Source organism: Adiantum capillus-veneris, chromosome 10 (genome assembly GCF_014529385.1).
Source record: "Adiantum capillus-veneris isolate H3 chromosome 10, ASM1452938v2, whole genome shotgun sequence".
Lineage (NCBI taxonomy): Eukaryota > Viridiplantae > Streptophyta > Polypodiopsida > Polypodiales > Pteridaceae > Adiantum > Adiantum capillus-veneris.
In genome coordinates, this window is record NC_140940.1 from 151038436 (window position 1) to 151059343 (window position 20908).

Below are 20908 nucleotides of genomic sequence, written 5' to 3' on the forward strand. Positions count from 1 at the left end.
TAGACGGAGACTACAGCAGAGGATTCGAGCCATACTTTCTCGACGGCCATAGTGCGGACGAGGATGGATCTCTACCATAACTATCTCCCCCCCCCCCCCCCCCCCCCCCCCCCTTCTCTCATTGGACTACACAATGTATTGGGCACCTTGTATTAGCTGGCACATCCATACAGTCCCACTTTGTAGTAGTTGTATTTTGTTTCAGTTCTTTTTTATTCCGGACATGGTATCAGATTCACTATGTTGTAACAACTTGGTCTCATAGGTCATTTTGGCCTTTCGAAGACGTTAATATATCATTTCATTTCATCTCTCTCTCTCTCTCTCTCTCTCTCTCTCTCTCTCTCTCTCTCTCTCTCTCTCTCTCTCTCTCTCTCTAAAGAATCACATCGTTGGTTCTCTATACTTTGGCCCCCTCTACGCGCCCGAAAGGTGTTTTCCTACAAGAAAGTTAATCTGATACAACCTCCCGAAAAGCAAAGTACAAGGCTTCCTTTAGGCATAGAACCCGTGAATAGCTGAGGCCCATCAAAAACCTGAAAAGACGGATAACGCATGTGGGCGAGCAACTATATAACTGAAAAACCAAGGGAAACCCCCCCCCCTAGGAACTAGGTGGAGAGCCGAGAGGAGTCCAAGTAAGTGGTCAGGGGGCAGCTATGCTACCCAAGACCGCCAAGCGACTAGGAAGAGACCAAATCGGCAGGAAGGAGGATGGACGAGAAGAAGCACACGTAGACACCTGAGAGAGCCGCAGTGACACCCACAAGGTAGAGGCGGGCAAACTAGGAACAGAGGAGCCGTCATGTAAGGTGCAGCGGAAGTGAATGTTGAACTTTGCTCAAGATGAGTGCTCCGAACTGTGCTCAAGGGTTCCTTTTACTTACGGAAGGAAGAGCCTTCCGTTCCTTTAGTGAGAGAGTGCAATGGACACAAACAAAGTGAATGACACTGTGAATGAAGGTGTTGAGACTAAGAGATAGAGAGAGAAGAGAATACGACACCAGAATGTTGTCAAACCCTCCTCCCAAGGCCCCACTCTCTATGGCGAGAGCGGTCTACTATTGATTGCACAAATCTCTACAATGCTTTGGACTTGCCGACTATGTCGACGACGATGAGGACGACGACGAGACGGGCTGAAATCTGAAAACGCCAAGGGCTGAAATCTGCAAATCTTGTATCTGCTGAATTCTGACTCTATGTCGGCGACGATGTCGATGGCGACGTGATGAAAAACGCAGATGCTGAAATCTGTGTTTTCCGGGCTGAAACTGCAAACTTTGCTGGATATGACCGTGCGGCGAGGATCTGCTGCGGGAAGGTGAGATCTGCGAGGTTTGGGGCTTGTTCTACTGTGCCTAAGTGCTGAAAACTGAAAACGCTGATGCTTTTAACTGTTCCGTCGCGAAGGATCTGCAAAACGCTAGGATGGTATGCTGATCCAAAACCGCTAGGGCTGAAAATGGGTCCTGCTACAAAAACTCTGTGAATCTGCTGGTGCAAACCACTAAGGCTAGGGCTGATCTATCCTCTGCTGTTGCCAGGCTGCTGCAAATGCAAAAACGCTGGCTGATCTGGGTTCTTGATGGAAAACGCTAGGCATCCAATGTTGATGGGGTCTTGTTGAGAAGTTGCCTGTTGAACAAACTGTTCCTGCTGCCTCTTTTGCCAGAAAGTGCCAGCGCTAGGTTTCTATTTATACAAACTTAGCAAGAATGCCCTACCTACTTTCCAACAAAAGTCACTTAAAAATAATAAGTGAAAAATGTCAAAAATAGAAAAAATAGGTCTATACATTGTAAAAATGCTCCTAATGGGATCTGACTGGAATTTGATTATCATGCTATGTGCAACCAGAGGATATAAATCTCATCTAAGTGTTTGGACATGCACGGTCTACGAACAGACTCACAAAAGTGCCAGATCACTTCCTATTCTAGACTGACTTGACTGAACTGAACCCTGCTATGGTGTAGCTTGTCCACGGACACATAGGGTTGGATGTGTCACATGACATCTCCTCCTTTTCAAAGTGAGATACTGGTACCGAACTGTATGCCGTCGAGGGAGATCGCCAATAGCATCCCAAATCCTGGAAGGGACTCTTCGCTGCCCACTCTGATGTGTGTGTCGTGCGGTACTTGAACTTCATAAAGGTCTGCAACGCTTCCTTCTTTGTGCCGCGCCGAAAGCGACACAAAGTCATCGGAGACTGCTTCAATGCTTCCACTTTGTCTATGGACGTAAGTCCACCTTCAAGAATCTCCATGGCTGAAAATTCATGAAACCATTTCCAACACAAACCATGAACATACCTATTCCATGTAAAGTGACTGGAAAAAATCTTGTCTTCCTAAAAGACTGTGCATGCAATGTAGACATAGTTACCCGGAACGGGAACGGGAAACGGGAACGGGAGAGTCCCGAACGGGACGGGAACGGGGAGGAGGAGGGGGGGGGGCCGGAACGGTCCACCTAAAGTAAGACTTGAAGCTCTTTCTACAAATGTATCATGCCAAGGAAGAGACTGGAATGTGACTTCCTTAAATGCATACTTTTCAGCTTTTCATGAATAATCCGCATACATCCGTGCTCATTCATGAGTGAAACGTGCCCAACGTGCAATATGTCATGCCTCGGAAAAGGGATCACGAATGAAACACTCGAACAATGCGTGCTGATGAATCACTCGAACACATAGTACTTCTTGTAAGGGTTCTTTGGACCTAGGCTCTAGAGCCAAGACCGGTTCTTCTTGAGGGGGTTCTTGGGACCTAGGCTCGAGAGCCAAGATCGGTTCTTCGTGATTGATCGAATCTGCAATGAGGTTAGCTTCACTACAGAAAGTATCAATTAACACATCATCCTTGTGAACAATCACATCATCTTCATGCAAATCATCATGCTTGTCAGAAATCACATCTTGATCATGCAAATCATCATGCTCATCATTTATCATTCAAATCATCATGCTTATCATCATGCAAATCCTGTGCGTCATGCTTTGGAGAAAAAGAGACTGAGAGAGTCTCCTTCTTTTGATTCTGTTCAAACTGTGCTTGCACAATTGAAAAGAGTCGCAAGAACTCTTTCATGTGTTGGTCGCTCTCCTCTTTTCTTGCTTTGTTCTCGCGATCAAATTCGGCTCGTCTTTCTGTGGCTTCCAAGCGTACTTGCTCGTACTTACGCTCGATGGCTACCAATCTTTCTTCGCGTTCACATGCTATGGCTGCCATTCGTTCTTCGTATTTACGTTCTATGGCTGCAATTCTTTCGTCACCTTCTAGCTTACTGTCCACCATCATCTTGTAAAAGCTTCCATAGGATCTGGTGCAATCTTTCGCGTAGATGGGAAAGCGGGAGGGTCGGAAAAACCTCCTGGTGGGGAGAATTCTTCTTCGCCTCTCTCATACTCATCACCTCTAAGCGAAGTATCCATTCCGCTTTGAGTGATGACCATCCACTGAAGTCGTGGGTTCTTGTGGTCTTGGGTTCTTAAGTTCACAAGGAGCTTGGGTTCTTGGGTTCTTACGGGTCTTGGTTCTTGGGGTTCTTGAGTTCTTGAGGTTCTTGCGCGTCTTGAGGTTCTTCTTTTGCTTGCAATCTGTGTTAGAGAAGGATCTTCTCTTCACCCGAGTTCTTCTCTTTCCTGCGGCGGGCGCACCCCTTGGCGGCCTTGCGCTCACACCAAGGTTGCTTTTTCCCACCTCACGTCGATTGGCCGGCCACTAAGTGCACGGTCCGCTCTTAATGAGTGAAAAGAGAAACAAGGGGAGGCTGGACAAGCCCTTCTTTCTTGGGTTTCCTGTCACTCTTCAAAAACACGATTAGGAATCAACACGCCCAAGAGAACTTGGGTTCGTGCGACCTCAACAAGCAAAAAAAATTGTGGTTCTTGTGGTTCTTTCCTTGAGTGATACAGAACACTGCCAAAGCTTTGATACCAATGTAAGGTGCAGCGGAAGTGAATGTTGAACATTGCTCAAGACGAGTGCTCCGAACTGTGCTCAAGGGTTCCTTTTACTTACGGAAGGGAGAGCTTTCCGTTCCTTTAGTGAGAGAGTGCAATGGACACAAACAAAGTGAATGACACTGTGAATGAAGGTGCTGAGACTGAGAGATAGAGAGAGAAGAGAATACGACACCAGAATGTTGTCAAACCCTCCTCCCAAGGCCCCACTCTCTATGGCGAGAGCGGTCTACTATTGATTGCATAAATCTCTACAATGCTTTGGACTTGCCGACGAGACGGATTGAAATCTGAAAACGCTAAGGGCTGAAAAATCTGCAAATCTTGTATCTGCTGAATTTTGACTCTATGTCGGTGACGATGTCGATGGCGACGACGACGCGCTGAAAAACGCAGATGCTGAAATCTGCGTTTTCGTTGCTGAAACTGCAAACTTCGCTTGATCTAACCGTGCGGCGAGGATCTGCTGCTGCGGGAAGGTGAGATCTGCGAGGTTTGGGGCTTGTTCTACTGTGCCTAAGTGCTGAAAACTGAAAATGCTGATGCTTTAAACTGATCCGTCGCGAAGGATCTGCAAAACACTAGGATGGTATGCTGATCCAAAAACGCTAGGGTTGAAAATGGGTCCTGTTGCAAAAACGCCGTGAATCTGTTGGTGCAAACCACTAAGGCTAGGGCTGATCTGTCCTCTGCTGTTGCCAGGCTACTGCAGATGCAAAAACAAGATGGGGTCTTGTTGAGAAGTTGCATGTTGAACAAACTGTTCCTACTGCCTCTTCTGCCAGAAAGTGCTAGCGCTAGGTTTCTATTTATACAAACTTAGCAAAATTGCCCTACCTACTTTCCAACAAAATTCACTTAAAAATGATAAGTGAAAAATGTCAAAAATAAGGAAAATAGGTCTACGCATTGTAAAAGTGCTCCTGATGGGATTTGACTGGAATCTGATGATCATGCTATGTGCAACCAGAGGATATGCATCTAATCTAAGTGTCTGGACATGCACGGTCTGCGAACAGACTCACAAAAGTGCCAGATCACTTCCTATTCTAGACTGGCTTGACTGAACTGAACCATGGTCGTGTTGTAGCTTGTCCACGGACACATAGGGTTGGATGTGTCACGTGACACATCAAATTGCTTGTCAAAGCCTACTATCAAGCAAGCAACAATAGGCCGGAGGAACAGGGGGAAATGTCGGGTAGGCCAAATCCAGTATCCGCTCTACAAGACGACTCAAACTGTTGAGAGAACATTCCTCACAACTCTTGCCAGTCAGCCTATTTAGGCTCCACCTTGAGCCGGAAGCACACTGCGAAGATGCACAACACATCACAAAGCAAACGTACACACTCAGACACCCATGCGAAGAAAATTGCAAATTGCTGGAGGTAATTCGGAAGAATGCCAAAAAGCCAGAATCGTTTGTGGAAGACCGCTGAGGGAAATCGAAGGTGCAAACAAGCAGAAATGCGGCGGAGGAAAGCCCTGGTGCAGCGACACTCCCAAAGCAGATGTCTGACGGTCTCATCAGCAGCGGAACAACCGACGAAACGAAAGGAGCTAATACAACGCGCCGCAAGGAGTGTTCCAATTGGAAGAACTCCCAACAAACAACGGCAAAGAAATAAACGCTCCTTAAGAGGCAAGCGAGACTTCCAGATTGCAATAAGAGCCTGCCTCCACCATTGATCGGATTTGTGTAAATCCCAAAGCGCATTACAATGATCAGCCAGCCAAGAAGTCCTGCATGAGAGAAGCATAGACATGGCGAGCAAAAATCGCATCCAAAGAAGAGTCGCATAAATTCCAATCCTGCATATGGCATCCACCGGCCAACGGCGGAACAGGTAGAAAAACATCCAACATATGCCGAAGCAAGCTCCAAATCTGACGATAATGTAGGCCCAACCCAAAGCGTGCTGCCGCTTGAGAAAAGGTAAGCAAATTCCCAGATAAATCCAGCACATCATCCACCGTGCGTATACCACGACCAGAGAGGAAGTAAGCTTGATGAGGCGACTAATCAACCAAGGTAAAAGAAAATGCCTTGCTCCAATGAATGTTTCCAAACGCAACGAATTCCCAACTGCTTGCTGCCTGCCATGCCAAGAGAGATGATCCGTAACAACTTTCCAAGCAGAGAGCAAGCCCAAGGTGATCAAGCAACAAGGAATATTACCGACCATCTTGCCAAACACAGTCTCCCAAAGGGAAATCTGCCAATGACCAAAGGCAGGAGTGGCAACATGTCGACATAGATCAGCAACCATAACTGTCCATGGCTGAAACTGCAATGCAAGAGTGGGCAATAACATAGCCTTCCCTGCCAATGCATGGCGGCGAAGGTCCAAAATATTCAGCCCACCAAGACGCTTTGGAGTGCAGAGTTTCTCCATTGCTAACAAACGGAGGCCTTTCTTATGAGAACTGGTGCGCCACAAGTGAGATACAATAGTAGACATCAACAATGAGAGGCGAGAGTGAGGCCAGTGCAACAATGGCAAGTAAAACTGAACATATGCCATCATGATACTTTGCACTATACGAAGTCGAACATGCAACGGCCATGTAGACAGTTTTACACACTCACACAAACACCTACACACAGAGACAAACACTCACTTACACCCGCACTAAAAGACACCGACACAAATACATACTCAGTCACAACCCTTGCATTACAGTGACATCCCCCTTCTTGAAAGAAGAGTAATTGTCCGCGATTACAGTATATCTGTAAAACGACTCAAGTTAGCTCAAAAATATCCGAGGGTCATTCCAAGGGGCATTCAGTTTTCTCATTTCATATTGGAGCTCTTGATATTCTGACATAGCAAATTGTCACGTGCACATCTAACCCTATGTGTACGTGGACAAGCTACTTCATGACAGGGTTCAGTTAGCCTAGCTTAGGAAGTGTTCTGGCACTTTTGTGAGTCTGTTCGCACACCGTGCATGTCCAGGCACTTAGAGTAGATGCATATCCTCTGGTTGCACACAGCATGATCATCAAATTTCCATCAGAACCAGCATTTTTACAGTGCATGGACCTATTTTCTCTTTTTAGTCAATATTCACTTAATATTTTTAAGTGATTTTCGTTGGGAAATTGGGTAGGGCAATTTAGCAAGCTAGTGTATAAGAAACCCCAGCGTTAGCACTTTCTGGCAGAAGAGGCAGCAGGGACCAAACATTCGGCAGTGCACCTTCTCAACAGGACCCCCCGGCATGATCACCTAGCGTTTTCAACCAAAGAACAAGCCAACGTTTTCATGCAATTGCAGATCAGCCTAGCGTTTGCAACTTGTAGAACAACCTAGCGACAGCAGAGCACAACAGTTCACCTAGCGTTTTTGCATCAGGACAGCAAGAGACCTAGCGTTTTTGGATCAGCACAATCACATAGCGTTTTGCAAATTCTCCGCGACAAGACCATCATTAGCATCAGCGTTTTTGGTTTGCAGCACTCAGATCCCGCAATAGAAGTCCCAAACCTCGCAGATCTCACCCTCACGCAGCAAATCCTCGCCGCACGGTCAGATCCACCGAAGTTTGCAGATTCAGCCCTGAAAACGCAGATTTCAGCATCTGCGTTTTCAGCGTGTCGTCGTTGCATCGTCGTCACCGACATAGAGTCAGAATTCAGCAGATACAAGATTTGCAGATTGCAGCCATTAGCGTTTTCAATATTCAACACCATCTCGTCGTCGTCCTCCTCATCGTCGTCGACATCGTCGGCAAGTCCATTGCATTGTAGAGATTTGTGCAATCAATAGTAGACCGCTCTCGCCATAGAGTGGGGCCTTCGGAGGAGGGTTTGACAACATTCTGGTCTCGTATTCTTTTCTCTCTCTATCTCTCCAATCTCAGCACCTTCATTCACAGTGTTTGCCACTTTGTTTGTGATCATTTGCACTCTCTCACTAAAGGAACAGAAGGCTCTCCCTTCCGTAAGTAAAAGGAACCTTGAGCACAGTTCGGAGCACTCATCTTGAGCAAAGTTCAACATTCACTTCCGTTGCACCTTACACAAATTTAGCCATCACACCCAAACCGCATTGATCTATAACGGGTGTCTTAGTGCACTAAAATTGCATACCCAAGCAATCTCATCCAATTAGAAATATTCAGTGGTTGGCACATCACAATGCAACACAATATGCTTACATATGCATGTTACAAGACACAGAAGCATGTAGTCGCTGATGAACACTACCCTGCAAATAACCATCTAGGTTCGGGCCATGAGCTGTTCAATGACTCCCTCATCACTCCTCTCACACGTAACCTAAAGAGGTCTGGGCCCTGAGATATAGAGGCCTTTTACAACCAACCCTCCTCAGACCGCAGCCTGCGTCACTTGGAGGTGCTGAGAGTAACCACTGCTCAGACTCCAATACACCCCCTAAAAATAACCATCTAGGTCTATGCCATGAGTAACAACAACACAAACATTCATACTCCCCCTGTAAATAACCATCCCGGTCCGGGCCATGAGTAAAAACGATACTCAATCATTCAATACTTCCCTCGCAAATAACCACAAGGGTCCGGGCCATGAGTATATGCAGGCAGTATCAAGCAGTAATACTCTTTAGTACTCCTCCCGGGAGTAAAACACGAATCATTGAAACCAGTATCAAAACCAAAACCAAACAATTTTCAAATCGGCACCAAGACAAGTTCAAAACAGATAACATCCATTTCAAACAAATTCCAAACAGTATTCTCAAACAAATTCTCAAGCAAAGTTCAAAAAGTATCTAAATCAAACTTAAAGAGCATTCTCGATGTATCTTCGTCAGTCGAGCTTGAAAAGACGACTGGCTTTCCATCCTAAGACCTACACCAAAACCATTGTGCGAGAAGTTGCACTCCAAAGGAAGATGTTAAAGATAGCATGTAACTACGGACAAAAGTTTTCTTGAAAGCTTGCCGTTCTTGGAGTGTGCGGCTTGGTAGCTATAGACTGCATGGCATTGTCTCTGAGAAAAGCGGTGGCTCAAAAAATCTTTTGACTCTTCTAAGTAGTTCCCCATGGCATAGATGTTGTCAAATTGTTCCAGAAACTGTATAGCTTTCCTTGGATATTTCTCCCCTTAAAATAATAAATTTGTGTGAAATTTGGAAGTGTCGTCTTGCTTTGTTTGCTCTTTGGAAGGACCGGTATGCTTTCAAAAAAGCACACGACTGAAGCTCTGGTACCATTGTAACGGAAGGGCACAACGTGCCAACGTAAAAGAACAGACTGAACAGACTTTCAAGCACTTGAAACAATTGAACTGAAAGAGATGCACGGGACACGAGACATAGAGTGGCAAAAACCCCTGAGATATTCAATGATCACAAACCATAGGGGGAAAACTACCAGTGATGCAAAGTTACAAAAGATGGGTGATACAACAAAAGCTAGGAGCAGGGGAGTGAGGGAAGAAAGTAACACAGAGCTGAAGCAGAAATAGGCAACCTTGACGTCGAGAGGAGGCCGAAAACTCCACCAAAGAATCTTCGATACCCGACTTCAAATCTCCAAGGCCATATGCAATGGTGTATCCCAGCCGAAGAGACATCACCGCTACAAGAAGACTGCACCAAAAATGCGGGAGAGAGATAGCCTCTAGCCATCCCTGGCAATGATCAGCACGGCTATGACATTCTTCAACCTACAAGCAGAAGCAATATAGTGCAAATCTGAAGGCGAGGCAAGAACTGCCCAACACACCCACCAGCCCACACCCATCAAACAGGAGAAAAAACAAAAAAGAACAACCAGTAAACAAGCAAAACAGGCATACATACATGCGCACACACCTCAACCACAAGCACTCATACAAAAAGTACTCAACCAAGCACATGCAAATCCACAAGCACAAGCATCACACACAAAAGAAATAAGATGCATACAAGCAAGCAAGCTAAACAAACAAAAACCATGATAAACAAAGGAAAATACTTACATAAGAACAACAAACAAAACGAAAGGAAAGAAACCGTCGCAGACAACACATGTGACATAAGAGGGGAACAGATATCTGATGAAGGCGGCCAAGTAGAGCATATGCGGTTTTGTAAACCTTGAGTGACCACCATAGTAAGTATGGTGGTTGCTTAAGGTGGGGAGCCATTCGTCGCAATGGAAAATCTCTCTCTCTCTCTCTCTCTCTCTCTCTCTCTCTCTCTCTCCAACCCCCCAACCCCCTTCTTGATGCTCGCAGGTACGAAGAACTCACTCTTGTTCACTGTCACATGCGCACTTCACTTGCGCCACGTGGACACGCTTCTGCCATAGTCTAGCATGAGTTTAGCTTAGGACTTAGCCTGGCATCTTTGTGAGCCTCTAGCAGGACGTGCATGTCCAGGCCAGTCACACTTGCATACCCTCTCTTGCACAAGAACAATCATTTCATCATGCAAGCATTTTACCGTGTGAACCGCCTCTTATAAGTCATTTTATTACAAGTGACTTTTGGAATTCTTTTTGTAAGTTTGTTGGAAAAGTAGGTAGGGCAAATTGCTAAAGATCTATAAAAGAAACCCATTGAGCACTCAAGAGAAGCAGGGACACAAGGAGACAGGCACCCAACACCTCAGTAGGAGCCCTAGCGTTTTTATCAAGAAGAATATCCAGATCAACCTGGCGTTTTCAGTTTTCAGCAGACAACCCACCGTTTTCAGTTTTCAGCCTTAGCCTCGCGACTCGCGAGAACCCGCTTCCACCAGGTTGCAAATCCTCGCCAGATTCCCCATCTAGTACCAGATCAGCCAGTGTTTTTGCATTTCAGTCCTAGCCCGGCAAAGCGGTTGCAGATCCAGGCAGCAGTATCGCCACAGTAGCAGATCTCCTGCAGAACACCTAGCGTTTTCAGTTTTCAGCCTTGACGCCGTCGTCATCGCAGATCCCTTCGTCATCGTTATCGCAGTCCTCGACTTGACAATGACACAATCGTCGTCGTCATCACAGTCACCATCGTCGTCGACATAGGCCAGCAGTACCCGTCGTCGACGGGGTCTATGTCGAAGACGATGATGTCGACGATAGGTACTGCTGGTCTATGTCGACGACGCCGACAATGGTGACTGTGAGGATGACGACGATGGTGTCGTCGTCGAGTCGGGGACTGCGATGACGATGGTGACGACAACGATGGCGTCAAGGCTGAAAACTGAAAACGCTAGGTGTTCTGCGGGAGATCTGCTACTGCGGCTTGGATCTGCAACCGCTTCGTCAGGCTAGGACTAAAATGCAAAAACGCTGGCTGATCTGGCTGAAATCTAAAAATTGTATCTGATGTGTTTGAAGAAAGATTGACATCGGATACACGAAAACCTAGATCTTGAGTACCAAGATCTCCTAGCTTTGTATACGGATATGGAAGAAGTTGGAGACAGGACCCTTAACCTCTTCTGCATTCGCATTCGCATGTAGCGTGCATCCATTTCTCTAGTCATTGAACCTTTGGAAAGGACTCCAGAACCAAACCTCAGTCCATCAGCACCGGTAATGTTTTCACCATAGTCGGTGTTCGAGGAACAGCTCTTGCTACAGCAGGCAGAGTCAACACTATCTGCTATAGAGCCTAGGCTGATATTCGGCAATCGTAGTAAGGCTGGACAGTGCCCCTTACACGGTGTTTGCATCGCCAGCAGTACCCACAGCAACCGTAGTACCATCAATCCCTGGTTTCGGAGGAATCTGCATTGGTTTGTGCATCCACAACATCAAAAGCATTCATCAATCACCTTCAGAAGTACAAATAGAAGTTCGGCAATTGTGTCTCACTTTTAACAGAGCGGGATGTCACATGCACACTTCACTTGCACCACGTGGACACGCTTCTGCCATAGTCTAGCATGAGTCTTAGCTTAGGCCTAAGCATGGCATCTTTGTGAGCCTCTAGCAGGACGTGCATGTCCAGGCCAGTCACACTTGCATACCCTCTCTTGCACAAGAACAGTCATTTCATCATGCAAATATTTTACCGTGTGAACCACCTCTATAAGTCATTTTATTACAAGTGACTTTTGGAATTCTTTTTGTAAGTTTGTTGGAAAAGTAGGTAAGGCAAATCGCTAAAGATCTATAAAAGAAACCCATTGGGCACTCAAAGAGAAGCAGAAGAAGCAGGGACACAAGGAGGCAGGCACCCAACAGGCACCCAGCACCTCATAGGAGCCCTAGCATTTTTCTCAAGAAGATCCAGATCAGCCTGGTGTTTTCAGTTTTCAGCAGACAGCCCAGCGTTTTCAGTTTTCAGCCTTAGCCTCCCGAGCCGCTTCCACCAAGTTGCAGATCCTCGCCAGATTCCCCATCTAGTACCAGATCAGCCTAGAGTTTTCAGATTTCAGCCAGATCAGCCAGCGTTTTTGCATTTCAATCCTAGCCCGACGAAGCGGTTGCAGATCCAGGCTGCAGTATCGCCGCAGTAGCATATCTCCCGCAGAACACCTAGCGTTTTCAGTTTTCAGCCTTGACGCCGTCGTCATCGACACCATCGTCGTCGTCACCATCGTCATCGTAGATCCCTATCTTGACGACGACACCTCCATCATCGTCATCGCAGTCCCCGACTTGACGACGACACCATCGTCGTCATCGTCACAGTCACCATCATCGTCGTCGTCGACATAGACCAACAGTACCCATCGTCGACATCATCGGCTTCGACATAGACCCCGTCGTCGACATCACCGTCTTCGACATAGTACCGTCGTCGACTTCACCGTCTTCGACATAGTACCGTCGTCAACGAAGAACCTTAGTACCTCGTCGTCGACGAAGTCGTCTTCGACATAGACCACGTCGTCGACCTCCCCGTCTTCGACATAGATCCCACTGTACTCGTCGTCGATGTCATCGTCTTCGACATAGTCCCCTTCAGTACCTCGGTACCCAGTCCCCAACATCAATAGCATCAGTACCCATTAGCATCAGCATCAGCATCATTGTAGTAGCATTTGTGCAAGAATAAAGAAAGTACTTGCTCTGACAACAGAGCAAGGGGGCCCTTGAGAGTTGGGACCTGACATCCCTATGTCGTCTCTTTTCTCTCTCTTGTATCTCTCTTTCTGTCAGTTTAGTTCAGTTCTTTCAAGTGAAGTAAAGTATCCTTTGTGTTTGTGTGCGGAGTACTAGATCCGAGCAAATCCTTATTCTCTTCTGCTGCACCTGACATTCACTCTCTCCTCTTGTATTGCAAGCATAACTATCTCTCTAGATCACTATGTACACCCATCAGCTCAAGCTGAACGTTCAAAGGCTTGACTACAAGCTTTTGCACCTATTCAAAGACAACTCAAATTTTGGTATAACGATAAAGACAATTTCTTACTTGCTCTCATAGATGAACGTCATGTCATCCTACATATGCATTCGCAGTCCAAACCCAACCTATACCTTATTTTGTAGAAAAGACCCTCATGTTTGGGTTCAAGGGCCAACAGAATCAATACAGATGCAGGTAACTGCCCATATAGAGTCACATAACTGCAAAGCAAGAAATGAGGAAGTGTAGTCCTGCTTACTTGACCCTTGACAACGAGAGAAATGTTTTGTCTGATGAAAGTCAATTCTCTGGAATATATAAGTAGACTTGAGTGTCTTTGATGAAGGTCAATTCTTTAGTTTATATAAGTAGATTCGAGTTTATTGAGAGTTTTCCACTCCCTCAAATCTACAATACTTTAAATAGTCTACAAGGAGCTAGTATGTTTAGCTGCATAAATCTGAAGAGCAGCTATTACCAGAAATGCATTGCCACAGAAGATGCGTATAAGACGATCTACATTCATGTTCTTGAATGCCTGGTTGACTTACTTCAGAGCACTAGACATGCTAGTATCATTACTTGATTTTCATTATTTGTCTTTCTGATGAGGGTTATAACAAACACGTTTTTAAGATGCGATGCATGAACTGGTGTCTAGGACCATAGTTGTTGTTTGCCTTGCATCATTCTTTCACAAATTTTATTCTGCACGTCAGCAGGGCTTCTCTTCAAAGAACCTGCCAAACCCTTGTGTTAAGCCAAGTCCGATGTCCCATATGAGAGAAGGCTGGATCTATGAACCTTTCCCCAAGTGTCTTTGTGGTTTGATGAGTCTTTGTACATTCTCTTTGTAATACCCAGTAGAAGAGAGTTGACATGGGAAACAACCCAAACCCACACACAATAGAATATTAATGCAACGCTTAGCACTCACTTGTGACTGTTGCTTGCCTGCAGTGTCCTTCGCTAATTTTGCTACAACATGATAGTTGGTTACCTTCCATAGCCAAAGCAACAGAAATGTTAGTTGTGTCGTATACAAGCATGCAAGACTGAATATTTCATGGGCAATCAGCAATAAAGTAAACAGCAAGCTAGTTGTACTGAGTATTAGTACAGAAAACAGGACTCTCACAATGTGACCAAATTTGTCCCAAACAAAGCCTGACCCTGTTCCTTCAATGCTTATGCCTTCATCATTGGGAGGAATCATGGTTGAGGAACCTGGGCTTGATACTTCCACATCCTTGATGCAAACAACTGACCTTGTAACTTCCTGGATCCAAAAGCGTTTATGTTAGCTGGTTATCCTCATGGCTTTGCACACTCAAGGACAAATTAAAGCACCAGGACAGTTCACGGCCTCAAAAAAAACAACTCCTGAGAGCTTATGCATCAGAAGTCATAGCCTGAACCTTAGTTTGTGTCTCCTCTAGCAGAACAAACTGACACTTGCATGGACCAAGTGGCGAAACCACCCCTTGACAGAGAAGCACTATCGCCAAACTTGGTCAGCCCCTTGCGGTATTTCTTTACGTCTCATCTCAAGAGGGTGGTGCTTGTGTACACTACACAAGTCTTGTACACACTGGAGCTCAAGTGGCTCTTCCGGATCTCTCTTTTTAAGCTTGCTGTTTTTTAATACCACGCTACCTTCCTTCAACCCCTCTCTCTCTCTTTTCGGCCCAGCGCTATACACTCTTTGTGTATCACCTCTGCGTTCTGCCTTCCCAGATAGCTGCCACAACATTCAGTGCCAACTCTACAACCTGCCACGTTACTGCCGGCTGGCTTCTGCCTCGTGTGCGCGCACGCGCACGCACGCGCATGTGTGTGCGTGTGAGAGAGAGATATGGCAGCTCCCACGTCATCACTTGGCTGGCCTCAACCTCTTTACCTATCAAGTGTCTCCTAGGGTTGCCACATCATATTCACTCGAAGCCATATCCCCAAGAACAATGTAGCTATAATCAGAAAAAGTTTAGGTCTTCCTTGTTCTCTTATTCAGAACCAGATTACAGCCTGCAAACCTTTTTAAGAAAACCCCAACTGTAAGGTGTGAGCTTTGTCCTAGAGTCACTAGAGTATAAGTCAAGGAGAGAAAAGGTGGAATTATCCCACATGTAGTGGTGCAAGGCTGTAGAGCTACTTAAAGCTCATTTCATGAATAAACAAATCCATTCCATGTTTGCATACATCTCTCTTGTTTATGGTGAGCTTGTGATGGGTTAGCAAACTACTCAAGATCGTGTTTATGACTCCAAGTTAATTGATCTTGGAACCTAATTCGCTTGAGTGATAATCTAGCCTATTGTCACAAACTGATGACATGGCATGACCAACTAATAAGTTGGTCCAAATTATGGGCAACTGCCAAGGGGCCAAAGGGACACATAGGCATTCAAAAAATGCATAAGAGCTACTGACGTGGCTGGTTGTACGGACGCCCACGATCTACGCTACTGACGTGGCAGTTGTACGAAATTCCACAATTCACGCTCGCTGTTTTGGGTGGCAGCTTTAGCACCAGATGCTTTTGGAACTTAAGCTTTCCATGTAAATTGCTTTTCCGAGGCCAAGGGCCTTTAAATAAGACCCTAGGCTCTCACTCTGGCTCATACAGAGCTGACGAGCAGGTGAGCAGAGGAGTACTTGCTCGATTTGTTAATACAAAAAGAAATACCAAAAGGGGCGCCAGTCTTTGGGGCCAATCTCTCTGGGCACGGAACTACGTTGGGCCGTGTCGACTCAATTGAACTGTGATTGAATTGTGGAAGTGTTTAAAGTAAATCTCTCTCGTGTCGCAACACATTCCAGACTTGGGGTGTCCAAGTTTTTTACACTGGTATCAGAGCTCAGTTGATTTCTCTTCTACCGGGAAATCCGGTCCCTTTTCTCACAGCACAGATGGATTCGGGCAAGAATCAGATGACTCCACCTGCCACCTCGGGAACGGGAGGCAGTACGGAGAATTTGAGTGGATTAGAAGAGCACGAGTACATGCCACCTCAGCCTACGGAGTACTAGCTTATGGAGATGCAACGTCAACAGCAGGTTGATGAGTGCGTAAAGCAGATGCTCCAATTTGCGAAGGATCCATAGTATGCAAAATTTTTGACCCGGCACCTGATGGATGAAGTGCATACTCATTGGTAGAAAGCCATTGAATCACCCATTAAACGGGCCCTCAAGCAACCTCCTACCCCAAGGATGTTTACTGAAGAAGAACTTCATGATGTCGTCGAAAAACGAATCAATCAACTTCTAGAAGCAAAGAAGCCAACGAAGAAACAATTGAAGAAGCGCAACAAGGGGATTGACTACCACAGTTACTTGCACAATCAATCTTCTTTTGCAAACGCACGAAAACAGAAGAAGCATGTACGTTTCGAAGGACTACCCAATTCTTCTTTTTCTTATGACAATTCAGATAGCTCTTCCTCTTCCGACTCGAGCGAGGAGGATAGAAAGGGCAAGAAGCGAAGCAAGAATCAAAGTTTTGGAAAGAACAAGAAGAAGACAAAGAAGAGCAGATCCCGGCCCGTTTCTGACAGTTCGATTGAGGAGTCATCCTCCTTTGACAGTTCGGACTCGGATGATCACATGTTTTATGAAAAGAAGAAACACTTTTATAGAACCAACCAGTATGATTTTCTCGAAGACAAGGGCAAAAAGACCAAGGAGTTTAAGAAAGGTGGACAAACAGTAAAATTTGAATCCTTTTCCGAATTCCGAGATGCCCCCAAGGCTTTAGCTTTTATTAGCAGTTTGATACGCCATTCTCTAGAGGGCGCTATTCAGAGCACTCCAAGATCAGGAGGGCAGCATTATTCTTGAAGGGAAATGCACGAACATGGTGGTCCACTCTTCTTTTGAGGAGAGAAGCCCCGACTAAGAGGCTAAAATTTAAACGGCTCTTTATTTCTTCTTGGTTGACTCAGGAGTACGAACAAGATGTGAGAACCACATGGAACCATCTTCGGATGACCAAGGTGACACTTTGGATGCTTATTGTGAAAGATTTTGGGATGCTTTTCTTCCGACCTCTTCTTTCAAGAAGGTCACTTTCAAGGAGAAAATCGAGCGGTTTTGCTGCGGACTTCCCAAAGAAATCAAAGATTACTGCCTTGAGCAGAAGTCTGAGTCCATATAACAATTGATGGGGCATGCTAAGCGGGGATTCTCTATACATTTGGGTAACCTGACTTACTCCGTTGATGAGGTTTCGACACCAAGGACCGTCAACAAATAAAAATAGAAGAAAGATTCCAGAAAAAGAAGGATGCACGACCCCGATTGACCGAGGAGCAGAGAACCGAATATCTCAAAGAGGGGAAGTGTTTTGACTGCGGAGAACAAGGACACATATCTGCGAGGTGCCCTAAAAAGGCACAACGAGAACAATCAGAAGATAGGCTAGAGAGCTCCAGAGCAGCACAAGAACGTGGCAGAAAAGGCAAGATGAAAGCAGGACTGGTACCGGATTGTATGGGGACCGTCGAACCGAGTCAGATGGACGAAAGCACAGAACTTTGTCGCGCATGGGGCAAAGTAAAAGATCAGGAAGCCCTCAACTTCTTTGATGGAGGAGCCAAGGCCAACTTCATTTCACCTGGATTGGCGGCTCGACTTGGAATTACGCCTGACAGGATGGGGCCACAGGCGGAGGCAGTTCTAGCGGCGCCCGGACGGGATGTTGCCATTACACCTTTCATTGGCAAACTCCGTTTGCATTGTCAGGGGTATTTAGGGCACAAGGACTTTTACATCATGCCTTTGGAAGGGTGTGACGTCCTACTAGGAACCCCTTGGTACCACAAGAACAACGCCATGGTTGACTATCGGGCCAAGAAAGCGACTTTGATAAATGAGAAGGGCAGGAAAATTGTACTTGATGTAAAATTGAAGAGCGAGTCCGTCCCTATTATATCGGCTTCGGCCATTTCGAAATTAATGAAATCCAGTACTGCTTTTTGTTTACTCAATCTACTTGAAAGAATTGAATGATGAACAAAGAACCAATATGTCTGAATTGGATAAAGAACGACAAGAATTTATGCCAGCCAAGCGGGCTAGCCTCTGCCACAAGGGCCGATGTCCCATACCACCGAGCCCACACCAATACAGGTATGCGGACAGAGCTGCCAAGGGCCAAGAGTCCAAGTGTGGTGATTACACAAGATGTCTCACAAATGAGAGACAAGTCCTATTTATAGGACTTCATAACCAAAGAGCCATGTTCACACTTGTCGGACATAATTGCAGGCGTCCATCCTGATGTCGGGGGGACGTAACACCTAGGCCACCTTACCAAGTTAGCCGAGCCCAAAATGAAGAAATTACGAACCAAGTGAAAGAACTTCTAGAAAAGGGTCTCATCCAACCAAGTACATCACCTTACTGTTCTCCGGTTTTGTTAGTACTAAAGAAAGACGGATCTTGGAGAATGTGCATTGATTACAGAGCTCTCAATAAAATCACCATCAAGAACAGATTCCCTATTCCAAGGATTGATGATATTCTTGACAGAATTCAAAGATCCTCTTGTTTCAGCAGGATTGATGAAAAGCGGATATCATCAGATCAGAATCGCTCCAGGAGATATTGTCACAAACTGGTGACGTGGCAAAGCCACCCGGACATACAGACACAAAGCATGCTGACATGGCAGCCATCCGGAAAATGCGCCGACAGGCTGTACACGATCCCGCCATATGCGCTAACTGCTGACGTGGCAACGTACGAACGGGCTGTACGGACACCTGCTTTTTGCACTGACACGCTAACATGGCAGTTGTACGAAAACCCGCTTTTTGCACTGACAGCATACGGATTTTCTGCAAATTACGCTGACAGCTTTTGTTGGCAGCTTTTGGGACAGTTTGCTTTTAATTTTACCAGCTTTTGGGGCTCTGCTTTTAGCAACCCTTTGTAATGTTTATAAGTAGCCTTAGGGGCTCACTTCTCAGAGCATCTGGACGCAAAGTCTGAGAGCGAGAACGCACTGGCTCAATTGTACCTTGCTCACAGATTAATATAAAAATAAATACCGAAAGGGACGCCAGTCTTTGGGGCCAATATGTCTTGGCACAGAACTATGCCGGGCCTATCGTCTCTTGTGGACTGTTAAGTAATTTGAAGTGAATCTTGCTGTGTCGCGGTAGACTCTTGACTTGGGGTGTCCAAGTTTGTTATAGTGGTATCATAGCACGACCGATTTCTCTTCTACCGGGAAATCCGATCCCTTATTTCGCGACACTTGTGGATTCCGACAAGAATCAGTCAACTTCTTCTAGATTTGCTAATGCGGGAGGAGATCACGCAGAAGATTTTAACGATTTAACAAAGGAAGAGTGCGGGCCACCTCGGCCTACTCAGTATGAACTTCAAGAGATGCAACATAGACAACAGGTTGACGAGTGCACAAAGCAGATGATTACATTTGCAAAAGACCCTCAGTTTGCAAAATTTTTGTCTTAGTAATCCGCCGGGTTAGTGTGTCGAATCAATTGTGAACTGTGAACTGTTTTGAAGTGTTTATTTGTGGTGTCGCGGTAGATTCTCGACTTGGAGTGTCCAAGTCTGTTACAGTGGTATCAGAGCACGGCCGATTTCTCTTCTACGGGAAATCCGATCCCTTTTTTTCCGTGGCACTTATGGCTTCAGGCAAAGATCAGTCGACTCCCTCTGCATCCGGAGATGCAGAAAGGGATCACAACGAAGATTCACGCAAGGAGTATGGCCCGCCTCGGCCTACTCAGGCGGAGCACCAAGAGATGGAGCGTTGGCAATTGATCGGCGATGCAAGAAAGATGATGCTTAATTTTGCCAAGAACCCAAAATTGGCAAAATTTATGAGCCAGACTTCTTTCGAGGAGGCGCACACGCAGTGGCAGAAGACCACAAAACCACCCCGAAAACCCGCTCTCAAGAAACCTCCTACTCCCAAGAAATATACAGAGAAAGAATTAGAAGAGGTGGTTGATGCACGAATTGCTTAGCTTTTTGACGCGCAAAATAAAGCTAAAAAGCACGACAAAAAGCAGAAGAAAGGCACTGACTTCCCGGGTTATTTGGGCAGTCGGTCTACATTTGAAAAGGCAAGAAAGCAGAAGAAGCGTGTTCGATTTGAAGGAGTACCCAGTTCTTCTTCTTCTTCTTCTTCTTCTGACACTTCTTCTAGCTCATCTGACTCGAGCGAAGAAGACAGAAAAGGCAAAAAGCGAAGCAAAAACCAACGCTTCGGAAAGGGCAAGAAAAAGGCAAAGAAGTCTAAATCTCGCCCCGTGATTGACAATTCTATAGAGAACTCGTCTACAGACAGTTCGGACTCTGATGACAGCAACTTTTACGCAAAGGAGAAGAATTTTTACAAAGCCAACCAGTATGACTTTCGGGAAGACAAAAGCAAGAAAGTCCAAGAGTTTAAGGAAGGTGGACAGTCAATTAAATTTAACACGTTTTCTGGTTATAGAGATGCTTCGAAGGCTTTGTCTTTTGTACAGCAGTTTGACATCGCTTTCGCGGGAGGGCGTTACTCAGAACACTCTAACATTCGGAGAGCTGCCTCTTATTTTAAGGGGAATGCTCGAACTTGGTGGTCCACGCTTCTATTAAACAAGACGCGCCAGTTAAATGGCTGAAATTCAAGAGGCTTTTTATTTCT

At 45.8% G+C, this 20908-nt stretch overlaps 1 protein-coding gene across 1 annotated transcript in view; it reads right to left on the reverse strand.

The window, feature by feature from the left end:
* Positions 1–20908, reverse strand: part of DEG5 (DEGP protease 5) — a 104255-nt gene that overhangs the window by 10807 nt on the left and 72540 nt on the right. The window contains exons 2-3 of the mRNA XM_086522714.1: positions 14378–14518; positions 14177–14239 (exon numbers count right to left, since the gene is read on the reverse strand). Coding sequence (XP_086378840.1) covers positions 14177–14239; positions 14378–14518 — 204 coding nt within the window. The remainder of the gene's footprint in view (positions 1–14176; positions 14240–14377; positions 14519–20908) is intronic.